General features: G+C 48.3%; 1 protein-coding gene across 1 annotated transcript in view; it reads left to right on the forward strand.

Moving 5' to 3' along the window:
* Nucleotides 1-381: 381 nt before the first annotated feature.
* The window catches only part of BDH1 (3-hydroxybutyrate dehydrogenase 1), a 34,782-nt gene continuing 21,117 nt past the window's right edge, over nucleotides 382-14,046 (forward strand). The window contains 3 exon segments of the mRNA XM_065875839.1: nucleotides 382-440; nucleotides 995-1,344; nucleotides 7,117-7,243. Coding sequence (XP_065731911.1) covers nucleotides 382-440; nucleotides 995-1,344; nucleotides 7,117-7,243 — 536 coding nt within the window.

Raw genomic sequence — 14,046 nt, forward strand, 5'->3', positions numbered from 1 at the left:
CCGCAAGGCGAAGGAGGCGGCGCAGAGGCTCCCCGCCCCTGCGCGCCCGCCGTCGGGCTCCGCCCCGCGCAGCCCTACGGAGCAAAGCCCCTGTGCGCAGGCGCACCCCGGCAGCTGAGGCTGGAGGCCGCAGGAGTGGGAGCCAGTAAGGCGCTTTGAGAAGGAAACGGCGGTAGCGCCCGGTGGTACAAGAGGCGAGCGCGGGTACCAGCGAACGCACCAGCTGAGCCCTCGGCAGCTGGAGACCCCGCGCCAGTTTGGTTTGGGGTAAGAGGAGGGGTCCGCATCTCTGAAGCTCGGGCGTGATGAGCCGGCGCCCCTAAACCGGCGTGATGCTCGGTTTGGTTTGGACTTGCGCTGCCCTTTACTTGGGTCGCGGGGATGCGAGTGGAAAAGCGGGCACCAAGTCCTGTAGGCTGGGTCCTGCGGCCGCGGCCGAAGTAACGGTGTAAAGATGGACTGATCCCGCCCAGAGCCTTCTCAACCCCAGGTGATCCTTATCCTCCGCCCTCCCAGGCCTTCCGTCCGTGCTCTGGGAGCCCAGCCTGACGTTTGTTATTCAGAAAATGTGCTTGTCAGGGGGAGGCCTAGGTTGAACACGCGCCCCCGAGTCTCCCAGGTGAAACCCTCGACACTTATCCTTCTCTGCCGCCGCATTTTACAGAAGACGAGCCCAGCCCCGAGAAGGGAAGAAACTGGCCCAAGGTCACATCGTAGTCAGAGGCAGAGCCAGGACCGAAGCCAGTAGCCCTGCCTTCTAGCCTGAGATCTAGGCACTGCTCCCTTACCGCATCTCTCTGGGTGTTCCCGCATCCCTCGTCCTCCTGCCGCGTCCTCCACGAGGCTCTGTTTTCGGGGACTTGGTTGGGGGGGGGAGGGGGAGTGCTTCCTCCCCTCATGCTGCGCCCTCGGGAAGGATGCTGGACATTATTCAGGCCGCCTGTCCAGTTTCCTTGAGCACGAGCTGAGCCGGCTGTTAACTGGAGGACCGCAGAGGCCGCAGGACCGGGGGAGGAGGAGGACCGAGCAAGTTGGAGGCGCCGCGGGAGCAGGCCGGAGATGCTGGGTTGGTGGTGGGCCCGCGGCCGGGGAAGGCCCGGAACCTCTACCGCTCACAGGTGCGGGAACAGCTCAACTTGGTCTGGGCGGTGCGGTCTCAGCCAATGGGAGCGTGGCTCGGGCCGAGCCCCCTCGGCTCCCAGCCTCTGGTCAGCCGGAAGGGGCTGCGGGGCTGCCGGCGCGCTTGGCGAGTTGGCGCCGGCGAGTCTCTGGCGTCCCCCGTCTCTGACAGGGCGTCCCTGTCAGAGACAGGGACCCTGGCGGTCTGCGCCCTGCTGGGGGAGGGTTTGGAGCCGCGCAGGACGTGGAGCTCATTTGAGCTCTGCGTGGTGTTTTCCAACCAGTCTGCCAAAATCTGCCCAGAGTCATCTGATACAAAGTCCCCGTCTAACCCTGCCAGGGGTTACAGAGGCACACGTTTCGTTACGGTGGGCTTCCGGCTGCCAGGATCCTTTATGATGCATCAAATATCCTAGCACTTTCTACCAGAGCGTTGCAGCCCGGCCGTGCCCAGGGCATATACCCGTGGCGGGCGAGGAAGCTGAACTTTGAAATGAGTGTAGCTCGCATAGTCTCTCAATACACATTTACAGAGTGGCTGCTTCCTGTCAGACACCAGAGTAGTCAGTTTGGATGAGCCGGAGGTCAATGAAACAATCCAGGTTGAGACTGGTGGTCAGATGGCGGAACAGGGTGCTGTGAATGGTTATAAGCAGAAATACCTCTAATACCACCCGGCCTAGGTTAAGTGCTATTTTAGAGGCACATAAGGAAGCAGTGAAAATGCAAATATGGAGCGCGGCGTCTTAACCACTGACCTGCTAGGGAAGTCCCGCAACAAGAGATTGATTTTTGATTTAGGGGATCGGGAAAGCGTTCTAGAAGGAGGTTATTTGAATCAGTTAGGGCTTAGTGGATGAAGGAGACCTCAGATTTGGTATGGGATGAGCAAGGCACAAAAATTGGAAAGTACAGACAGGGCTTATTGAGTGATGGTGGCAAATGGTATAATGAGTAGATGAGAGAAGTATAGTTGGAGATATGACTTGGAGGGGCCCGCTGAGGACCAGGATGCTGGGCTTGTACGCTCTGATTTGAAATGTGGTAAGTGCTTATGAATAGGATGGCTCCTTAAACTGTCAGTTGTACTAATGTCATTTTTTTACATCTGCATGAAAAATGTTGGAAATATCTTTGATTCTTCCTTCTTTCATAGCCTACATTTAATTGGTCAGTATATCACAGTGGGCTTTACCTTCAAAACACAGCCAGACTCTGACCACGTCTAATTAGCTCCATGGTTTCCACCGGGACTGGCAGCCCTTTTATATATGTCCAGGGAGTACCTCTTCACATTTTGCTCGAGTTCTGCAGTACACAACCTGCATGGCTGTACATTATGGTCCTGGGTTACTGCCATAGCTTCTAAATGGTCTCCCTGCTTCTGCCCTTGTCCATCCTCAGTCGAATCTTAACCCAGTGAGAGTTATCATTTTAAAATATAAGCCTGATACGGTATTCCTCTGCTGAAAACTCTCTTAAGTTATTCAAATATTATGTGCCTCCTGTGTACAGGTCTGACGTGAATTTGGTAGGCAAGCCCTGTTCTCCTAGGGATGGAATGCCTGCTTAACCTGGTGGTTGTAATTATGGCCATTTTGATAGCTCTGGTAACACTTTCTCTTGGGGAAGGACAGATGTTTCCTTGACAGAAGTGGAGAGGGAGAGGCTCCTGTTCCCGTTATCATTATGAGGTCTACAGTGTGGCATTCTCAGAATATCAGGCAAGCTTAAGAATTAATAATGATCTGCAGAAAGAACCTGCTTTCAGTGTGTTTTCACCAATATTGTTTTGGCCGCAACTAACAGAAACAATAAACATGCTTAAATCAACACAGAGAATAAAGACATCACATGCCTTACAGAGCTGAAGACAGGAGGGCAGCTGGGTCTCAGGAGCAGGAGGCTCTGTTGTTGTTTTTTTCTCTCTTCACTTCCATCTCTGCTTCTTTCTACATGTGTGCCTGACTCCTTTCTGTCTTTGCAGATTGGCTTTCTCCATCTCTCTCTCTGGCTTCAGGTTCAAGTATCGCATAGCTGCCCACCCCCCTCCCCCCAACTCCAGCAACCAGATCACATGTCTCTGCCCCACAGAGGCTGCTTTGCATTCTTTCACAGTGCCAGGGGACAGAATGATGGATTCATCTGGGGTCAGGTGTCTCTCCGTGACCCACTCTTCCATGGCCAGAGGGTGGGGGGGAGGGTCTCACTGTACAACTACAGCTGCAGAGGCCAAATCCTGTGGGCAACAGGCAAGTCTGAAAGGGACAGGGATCAGCTGAGCAAGACAGACACCCGAAAGATGGCAACTGCTGAGTGTGGTGTGTTCTCTGAAGAGAAATGGCCATCACCTAAGTCTAGTCTGGTGGCTAGTGTCTGTCAGACTAATCCAAGTGTCTGCATTAGGTTTGCCTTCGCTGAACTGGGCTATAAAGTTAAATCCTTGGCTTTTATTGAAGGTCCCTGTTAGAGGCAGCTATATAAAAGTCACTTCTGCATTTACGATAAAATGGTAGTGGGAACGTCACCTACAATATCATTTGGTGTTCCTGTATAATGTCTTTAGACTTTCATTTCAGAATAGTTAATCTCTCTAAGGGATAATAGGCATCTTATTTGAATAAGGATTTAAAACTTGTCAGGTTTCCTTTTTGCATGGCCTCGAGGAAGCCTCCAATAACTGTAGTTAACACGTATAGCTGAGCTGAGCTGAGCTGGAACGTCTAGGCAAGATTATGCTAAGTGATCAGAAGGGAAATAGCCAAAGGATAATAGACATCTATTTGGTAAGAGATCTCAAACTCTAATGCCCACAATGTCCAGGCAGTTAACAGAGGTGGTGGGTAGGCTTGAGATAGTAAGTGACAACTTTTTGCTATTGAGTTCAAGCATAACATAGCTGCCTCGTTACGTTGCCTTTTAAAACACTAGGCAGGCCAAACAAAATAGCCAAGTAGAGTATGTTGGAAACTGGCTGCCAGTTGTCAGACCTTGGAGTCTCTCACACAGGTTACGGGCTTTGAGCGCCTCAGTGTGGCGTCCCTACACAGGATGGTTCTTAGCTTAAACCCAGCTCACCCTCCCCAGTGAAACAGGACCTCCCTCTCCCACTTGGTAGTACCAAGGCCCTTCCAGACTTCATGTCCAGAAACTTGAATTCTCTTTCCTGCCTAAGTCCTGCCTCCTGAATTCCTATTTGCTGCTGATGCCCTGCCTCTTCTGAGGATGTCAGTACTGGGAGTGTTTGCCACTTGCTGGGGAGACCTTGACCCTGACCCACAGGAATGCAGCCAGCTGTGTCTTCTGCAAGATAGTCCTGTCAGAATGCAGCAAGTGAGCCCAGCATCAAGACAAGGATGCACACAGGTTTTTTTTTTTTCTTTTGGAGAGGGGGTGCTTTCCGCGGGCTACATGTGGGTTTTGCATTGACAATGGAAAGGAGGTGCCCTTGAGAGCAGACCTAAGTGTTCTTAGAATTAGAAAAGTTTCTCCCAGATTCCAGAATAATACATGAACATCTTGATTTTGCGACAGTATCATATAAATTTGGTCACCCTGGAGCAGCTAATTGAATCCAAAGCTAAAGAGGTGGTTCCCGCCCTCACAGGGGCTCTGCCTGTCCCCTTGCAGCGCCCGCCTCCCACGGCCATTTCTGTTTCCAAACCAAAAGGCAACCGAGTGGCATTTCAAGTTTGAGAAACTAATGTTTACAGAGACTAAAGCCCAGCACAAGACATTAAGATGACAAACAGCCCTGAAGAGTACAGGAATTCCACTGCCTATAGCATTGTGTTTGGGGTGAAAATAGCAACATATTTAAGGAATGTAAAAAAGTAGTAGAAGAAAAAGATATCTAAAATTCTAGCATTTTGTATATGAGAGATTACATTGTGAATAGTGCATTAGTAAAGGGGCTGAGTTTTCATGCAATTTAAGCTATTTTGACGCCAGTGCTTTTAGATATTGCTGACTCAAAAGAAAATAAAATTAAAAGCAGCTCTCTGTTTGGAGAGACATTGAGGCAAACACTGAGGCATTCTGTGCCACAAGCATTGAGCAGAAGGGATGGAAAACGCTTGAATTACAGACGACTGGATTTTAAATCACCCAGTGGTGGTGACCTCAGACTCCAGTCCTGGAGGGAGGAGACAGAGATGTCTGTGCTCAGCCAGCCGGTCAGTACTTGGGAGGGGTGCGGGGCACCCACAGCATGGGCCTGTGCCTTCCATGAAGGGCCAGTCTTTGTGTGGGGATGGGGGTGAGGTTCGAGCACACAGCTCACCCCACTCAGCAGGGACTCACTGAGTGCCTCCTTTGTGTCAGGTTCTTCCAGGCATGGGGGATTCAGTGGTGACTAAGATGGACAAGGTGCCTGGCCTCACTGAGCTTATGATCTAGAAGGGGGAGATAAATAAAGAAACAAGGGAATCTTGGATTGAAGGGCAATCTTATGGAGAGCAACCCCTGTGTGTTGCATGGGGGGTTGGGCAGCCACTCTGAAGTCAGAAGTGTCCGAAGGACTCAGCCCTCTATAGAGAGGAAAGGCAAGGTCCACGGCCCTGAGGCGAGAAAGAGCTCCGTGTATGTTCAGAAGGTCAGCGTGGCTACAGAGCAGTGAGCACAGGGGAGGGGGTACCGGATAGGAAGGGAGGCAGAGGCCAGCTCCAAAAAGGCATGGAGAGGAGGCTTTTAGTCAAGGGAGTCACGTACGTACCTGACTGGTGTTGGAAAGACCTTTCTGGCTGCAGTGCTGAGACTGGGGCGTGGCGAGTCGGGGCCGGAGCAGGAGCAAGAGCCTACTGCACAGTCCAGGAAGGATCACGCAAGACAAAAGAGCCCTATTTGTTTTCCTCTCCTGAAGATTAAACAGATGAAACACCGCCACCTACCTTCTGCAGTAAATACTGTGGTTGTTAGCTAGTTAGTGAACTTATCACAGACTCACTGGTGCAGGTGACAGGTGATCAGATTAGGGACCGCAGCAAAATGGCAGGGGAGGAGCTGCCTCTCAGGCAGAACCTTGTTACTGTTAAGGGCAGTAGAACAAACCACAGGCAGGTGTGCAAAGAGAGACTAGGACTGCTCCCCAGGAAAAGAGCAACAGCTCCCAGGGCTGGGATTGCCTTGCTCAGCTCCCTCCCTACCTCCCTTTCCTTCCCTTAGGCCAGGAGGGATCACTAGAGGGGAATTAACCAGAACAGGAGGACAACTAATGCACACACCCATCTACAACTCATGATGCGAAGCTAGGCACTGTGCAGAGTAGCCTTACTGACACATGGCCTTGCTGCAACAAGTTTGATTTAATGTGGAAAGGGAGTGGTAGGGTGGTGGGAGAGACAGTGTGTGTGTGTGTGTGTGTGTGTGTGTGTGTGTGTGTGTGTGTTAATTTAGGTTGATTAGAGTGTGTCTCATTTTGTAGGTTCAGTCTCCATGCTATGATGATTACTGATGAATTCAGCCCCAGAGCTGGACCCTGTGCATGGTGGGGTGGAGAAAGGTGGAGAGCTGAATCAAAAGGTACCTGGCCCAGGGCTGAAAAAGCTGCCTGGAGGCATGTGGGCGAATTGAGATGGATGTTTTGCTGGATATGGGGAACACTGAGAATGGGACTCATGGAGCTGGAATCCCTGAGGGGCTGGGACCCTGGATGCCCCAGTGGTTGCTGCACAGCCTAGTTTGAGGGTCACTGGTCACTTGTGCTACACCCTCCTCATGCTACAAAAGCGTGATGACTCACCCAGGGTTACCCTATGAGTTGGTGGCACAGCTGGAACCAGAACCCAGGTTTCTAGATGTCCCAGCCTCCTGACTCTTTTCATCACATGAGGCTGTAGCTTGAGAGGAGGGTGGCAGGTGGGGACTGCCTGGTGCCTTGACTGAACCTGGGTCAAACAGAGCCTACTTTAACTTTCACAACCTGAAAAGAAAATGGCCCCTTCTGCCTAAACTCCTGAAGGCAGCAACGCGATGCTGAGGACACATTTTGTGTTTCAGAACCCACCCGGAGGAGCCTGGCCATTCTGCCTCTCGTGGCCACTGTGCTGACTGCCCGCTTCTCCAGACCCCTGTCACAGCCCCTGAGGAAAACCCTGAATTTCTCTGATAGAGTAAATGGAACAAGGTAAGAAAATGAAGGGTGGAGGTGACCTTGAGGGTTACACTTTCTGGGCAAAGCAGAGCTCTTCACACATAATAAGGCTTGACTCTCAAAGGTGTCCCTCAATACCCGCTGTCCACCAGCAAAGGACACTCAGAGGTGTTGTCGGAAGACAGAGACCTTCCCATGTCACACAAGGCACCGAAGAATATCTTTCATCAGATTTTTGTTTTAAACTTTTTATTTTGAAGTAACTCTACACTTATACAAAAGTTGTAAAAATAGTACAAAAGTTTCCCGTAACCCCTTCGCCTAAATTCCCCAAGTGTTAACATCTTACAAAACCATAGTGCAGTTATCCAAACCAGGAAATTACCACTGATATAATACTATTAACTAATCTGCAGACTTGATTCAAATTTCACCAGATGGCCCACGAATGGACATTTTCCTAGTCCAGGATACAAACCGGGGTTCCCAGTACATTTAGTTGTCATGTCTCCTTACTCTCTTCCTGTCAGGGGCAGTTCCTCAGTCCTGTTGTTCATGACCTTAATACCTTGGAAGAATGTCTCTCAGTGTGGGCTGTGGGATGTCCTCGTGTTTAGATTCAGGTTTGTGTGTTTGGAAGAAACCCACTCAGGTGAGGTGGTGCCCTTCTTAGTGCATCACATCAGGAGGCACAGATCTCATTACTTTAATCACCTGGTTAATGGCTCTTTTAAAATCCCGCACATGAAACTATAGTTAACTAAAATGTCGTGAGACTTCACTGAACTGGGTGATTTAGAGAAAGCATTAAGTACAAAGTAAACAAGCAGCTCTTCTTCTTTTTTTTTTGCTGTACGCGGGCCTCTCACCGTTGCGGCCTCTCCCGTTGCGGAGCACAGGCTCCGGACGAGCAGGCTCAGCGGCCATGGCTCACGGGCCCAGCTGCTCCGCGGCATGTGGGATCTTCCCGGACCGGGGCACGAACTCGCGTCCCCCGCATCGGCAGGCGGACTCCCAACCACTGCGCCACCAGAGAAGCCCAGCTCTTCTTCTTTGAGAGCTTCTGGAAATTGCCTTTTCCAAGGGAATTTAGTGTGCTCTGCTACCTCATTTTCTTCTTTTGCAGCTAGAGCAAGGAAAAACATAATGCCCTTTCTTTCATATTTGAGAGGAGTGAAATCAAGTGGCAGGTTAAATTCAAAGACCCAGCAGCTAGAAAATTGATGGTTATTTTCTGTGCCAATAAATATATCTAGAAGAACATGCATTGAGATTTTTAGCAGCATTTGCTTAAAAGCATTTCCATAGGATACAGAAGCTTGGTTGGAGGTGAGGCTTCAACTACTGGAGGACATCATATAAGAAGAGTTGATATCCCATCAAAGAGGGAATGGAGCTTGATTCTGTTAAAGGGCTTTTGAAAGAAGATTTGCTGTAATTTTTTTTCAGAGAATGACTCACAGAAATGATAAAATCTGTCTCAAAAATGGCTTTCAGAGATTTCTGGAGATTTTCTTATGGAGGAGAAAATAATCCCAAAGGAAGTTTAAATACTTTTACAAAGATTTTATCCTCAAATTAAAGGGAGTGATACAACCATTCTGTACCCATACAAACATTCTTTTTTTCACTTTAGTACAGTATTCAATAAATCACATGAAATATTCAATGCTTTATTATTTTAAAAAATTAAAGGGAAGTAAGGCATTAGTCAAGCTTCTGGCTCATTTGAAGGGAAAGAAAGGCTATCCCAGAAGACTCTGAGTCTTCTGGAAGGATTGTAGAAATCACCTGGTTAGGCTGAGGGGTTGGGCACAGGGTGGTCAGGGGCAGAGCTGAGTCAGAGTGCATTAGCTGTCCTCCAGGAAAAGTTGTCGGCAGAGGTCAGGGAGGGAGACCCAGATGTGTGAGGTGGAAGGAATGGTGGGTGATCACTGTGCCTGGATCAGACAGGAGGTCTTTGGGTGGCCCGATCATTTTGCTTGAATCTCAGTTGGAAGGGGCCTCATGCTCCAGTCCCCACCTGTGGGTGATCCTTTGATCTCATCCTTAACAAGTGACCTTATAGCCTCTATTTGAATATCTCTGGCCATGAGGTAGTCAGTACCTCTCACAGCAGACCTGTCTTTGGACAGTGCTATTATAAAGTCCTTCTTCATACTGGGCACAAATCTTTCCTCTGTAAATGCCACCCCCTGTTCTTGGGTCTGCCTTCTGTATTCATACTGAACAAGTTAATCTCTTATCCCTGGGGATACTGTGCTATCCTAATACCCCTGACTTCTCTTATTGCATCTGCATGTTTTTTTCATTGCTCATCTCCCATGGTTTTCCCACTCAGCATCCAGGTTTCCCACCTGTATGATGCCCATTTGGTCTGAGCTCTTTCTTGAGATGTGGTGCCCCAAACAGAACACGCCCCTCCCCTCCCCTCCCCTACATGGCTCAGAGCAGCAGTCACCCGGTACACAGCACCTGTCCAGATGAAACCTCCCCAGAAGTGGCTGGATGCGGTCCCTGCCCTGACAACCTGCTCTGCTTCCTGGCTCTATACAGCCCTCAGATTTTGGATTTCTCAAGGCTCTGGCTCCGCCCAGGACACTACTTCCCGGATTCTGGTTACACACACCAGTTGGCTCAGCCCCAGTGCTCAGCTCTGCCTGCCCAGGCATGGCGTGTAATACTCCAGGGCAGCCTGACCTGGGCAGAATGGAGAGTGGCCCTTGCCTCCCTATTCCTGTCCAGCCTAGGCTCACATAGCTTCTTTTGGCGGCCACATCACTTGTGATTCGTAGTTGATCAGACTAATTTTTTTTCACAGGTGCTGCTGTGTGAGACCTCCTTCCTCTCCAGCTGCCCTTGCGTCATCCACATTTGTCCTTCCTAAACCCATCTTGTTAGATTCAGGCTGTCAAGCTGACTCCTGACTCCTCTCAGCAGAAAGCTGGGTAACTGGTTATTGTTGCTGATTTGTGACGGAAGGAACAAAAGGGATAGAGACATAGACTGGAAGGAGGGAAGAGAAGCCAGCATTAATGCCTTGGCCAGCACAGGGTGGTGTCTCGAATGTGGCCCGGTGAGTTCCTGGATGCCAGTGCTCCGGGGACCAGCTGGTTCTTCCACAGGCCTGTGGGGAAATGCTGGATTGCAACGTCTCCACCCCATCTGATTGCTCTTCTAGGTTAGGATGGAAATCAGCAAGCTCTCGTCCTCTGAATCTGGAGGCCACCTCTTTGGGATTCACCCCTCAGCAAGTTTACTGACTACCCTGAGTTTAACTTGTACCACCTGTGAGACTGGCCTAGCTATTAGAGTAAGTGGTTTGTGTGACCAGCCGTTTGCTGCCACCACAAGACCCTCCTGGGGAGAGGTGACCCTCCAGGGCAATGCTCACTATTTTATATTATGGGATTCGGACTTAACCCCTCAGGGGCATTCTTAGCCTTGATAAGCCAATGTATCAGGACTGCATCACAATTAGAAGGGCAAAGACTTCCAGAAGGCCAGGGCTGGAGAGGTATCAGTGGACCCAGGCTTCTTGTCTCCTTCTGCTCTGTCATCCTGATGGTGGCCCTCACCTCAGCTGCCGCGATGTTCCTCCACCTCCAGCCTCAGTCCAGGCAGGAAGAAGCAAAGCAACATGGAAGGAGGGAGGAGCTGCCCCCGCATCAGGAGAGCAAAACTCTCCCGGCAATCATTGCAGACTTCTGTTCGCACCTTATGGACCAGGGGTAGGTCACATGATTGCTGGGTAGGCGATAGTCTGGAAAGAATTGGGCACATTGGTACCCCAGACAACATTTTGGTATTGAGACAGATGAGAAGAATAGATATTAGCAGCAAACAGTAGTGTCTGCCTTGGCTGGGCTGTGGCCTAGAGCTGATTTTGTCCCCAGAGATATTAGGACTTGGCAGTCAAGAGGCTTGAAAAGGAAACCCCATGGGGAAAAAGTCCTTTTTCTCTTTTCCTAAGGCAGCAGTTACAAACGCTGATTGCAAGTTAGAATCACCTAGAGCGCAGTGGGGAAAAAAAATCCCCGTGCCCCACCCCTGGGGACTCGGATTTCATTCATTAGGGGTGAGGCCAACCATGGGAATAGTTTAAAAAGCTTCCTTGGTTCCTTAATTCTTCTTCAACTATTTTGGGAAGAATTTCAATCGCATACAAAAGTAGAAAGTAGTAAATTGATCCCTGGTGTACCTGGGCTTCAACAGTTATCAGCTCATGACCAGTCTTGTTTCATCTGTGTTCCCACCCACTTTCCTCCCCCTCCCTCTACTGGATTGTTTCAAAGCAAATCCTGGACATGATGTTGGTGTTTAGGTATCTATTGCTAAATGGTAAGATCTCTTTTTAATAACGTAAGCACATAATCATGATCGTTTTACCAAGTGATTCTAGTAAACAATCAGGGAGGAGAACCTAAGAACAGCTGCTCTGGACCTACATCAACCAGGCCTTTCCCAGTACTGCCTGTACTGGAATCAGGTGTTGGTTTAACATGCAGATTTCCAGGGGCCACCCCATCCTACTGAATCAGAATGTCAATCAGGGACTTGGGAGCCTGCATTTTAACAAGCTTCCCAGGTACTTGTTAACTAAAGTTAAAGAATTGAGGTGCTAAGGCCTTCCTAGCCCCAAGGGCCCTCTGAACTGAGAAGTAGCCCCAAGCCAGGGATCCTGTAGCACCTGCAGGAGCTGCAAAGTGAGAGAAGAAATAAGAGCAGGATGAGGCAGTCCCAGCAGTGGCCAAAGGAAAAGGCTGAGAAACCAAGTGGTGTCCAGGAGGGCACTCCTGTGTCAGCTGGAGCTCTCTAGCAGTGTTCTTGGCCCTCGCCTTATCAGGGTTCTGCCTCTTGGGGATTGGGTGTGGAGGGATGGAGCCTTGTGCTCTCTGGAGAAGTAGAAATATGCCATTGATAGCTGGGTATGAGCAGTAGCGCCTGGTGTAATACACCCAGAGATAATCAAGTTTGAGTGGATATATTTGAATATGGGGAGGTGGGTTAGAGAAAATCTGGCAACAAATCAGTTTGAAATAATTTTTTTTCTTGCTGTGATCTTTTTGTTACTTTTTAAAATATCAAATAGTGCAAAAGGATGGCAGGGGACAAGGACAGTTCTGCCAGGGACACCTTGTTCTTTTTGTATAGCAAATCCTGGGGTTATGGTACAACAGTGATTGATTTTACATAAAGTCATTTAACTAGTTTTGGGTGTAGTGACCATACCACTCTGCTTACTTGTGACCAGTGCCCCCACCAGGGGTAGTGTCAGAGAAAGCCAAGTAGGGGCCAGGACTTACATTCTCACCCAGTAGTAATAAGGAACCTGCCTGCTTGGGGTGGGGTGGAGGAGTGTCAGAGGACACCTAGTAGAGACGGAGAGCTAGGACTTCCTCCACCTCTCAACAATAATGAGACCACACACCCCCATACAGTGGAGAGCAGTAGTGAGGCACTCCGACCCCTCACAGCCAGGGAGGTATTGGTGAAGACCCAATGGGAAGCCGGAACTCCCATCCGTACCCAGCAGTAACTCCTTCCAATTTACTTTATGAAGCTAGTAATAGCTGATTCCAAAACCAGACAAAGACTGTACAAAACAGAGGACTGCAGACCAATAGCCCTCATGAATATAGGTGCCAAAATTCTTAAAATATTAGCCAGTAGAATTCAGCAATATATGAAAAGAGTTGTAAGCCATGAAAAAGTGAATTTGTTCCAGGGCTGCAAAGATGGCTCATTGCTAAAAATCAGTTAATGTAATCCACCAAACTGAAAGCCAAAGAATAAAAATCACATGAATCTATTATAGCAGAAAAAGCAAAATTTAACACTCATTAGTGATAAACACTCTCAGAAAAATAGGCATAGATGGAAACTACCTAAACTTGATAAAGAGCATCTATGAAAACCATGCAGCTAACATATTTCCTGGTGAAAGACTGAATGCCTTCTCCCTAAGATGGGAGCAGGGCAAGAATGTCCGCTGTCACCACTGACTCACCATAGTGCAATAAGGAAGTGCAATAAAGCAAGAAAAGGAAATAAAAGTCATACAGTTTGTAAAAGAAGAAATAAAACTATCCCTATTTGCAGATTACATGATTGACTACATAGAAAATCCCAAGGAATCCACAGAGCACTCCTAGAACTAATAAGTGAGTTCAGCAGGACACAGAATACAAGATAACATGCACAGGTCAGTGTATTTCTATATCCTAGCAATGAACTTGTGGATATCAAAATCTAAAATAATACCATTTACAATTGCTCAAAAGAATGAGTTACTTAGGTATAAATACAACAAATTATACAGGATTTGTACATTGAAAATGATACAATACTGATGAAAGAAATCAAAGATCTAAATAAATGGAGACCCACACTATGTCAGGGATTGAAAGACTCAAAAAAGTAAAGATGTTGACTTTCCCTAAATTGATATACAAGTTTAGCACAATTTCTATCAAAATCCCAGTCAGATTTTTATAGAAAAAGACAAGATTGTTCTAAAATTTATATGAAAAGGCAATGGAAATAGAATAGCAAAAACAATTTTGAAAAAGAAAAATAAGGTGGGAGCGCATAGCTCAATGAAACAGAATCCAGAAATAAAACCACATGGATATGCCCAACCAATATTTGACAAAGGTGCAAAAGCAATTCAATGGAGGAAAGATAACATTTTCAAAAAATGGTGCTGGAGCATGGATATTTATAGGCAAAAACAAAAACAACCAGCTTTGACTTATCTCACATTTTATATAAAAGTTAGCTCACGATGGATCATGGACTTAAATTATAAAACACAAGACTAGGGACTTCCCTGG

This window comes from Phocoena phocoena, chromosome 4 (genome assembly GCF_963924675.1).
Source record: "Phocoena phocoena chromosome 4, mPhoPho1.1, whole genome shotgun sequence".
Lineage (NCBI taxonomy): Eukaryota > Metazoa > Chordata > Mammalia > Artiodactyla > Phocoenidae > Phocoena > Phocoena phocoena.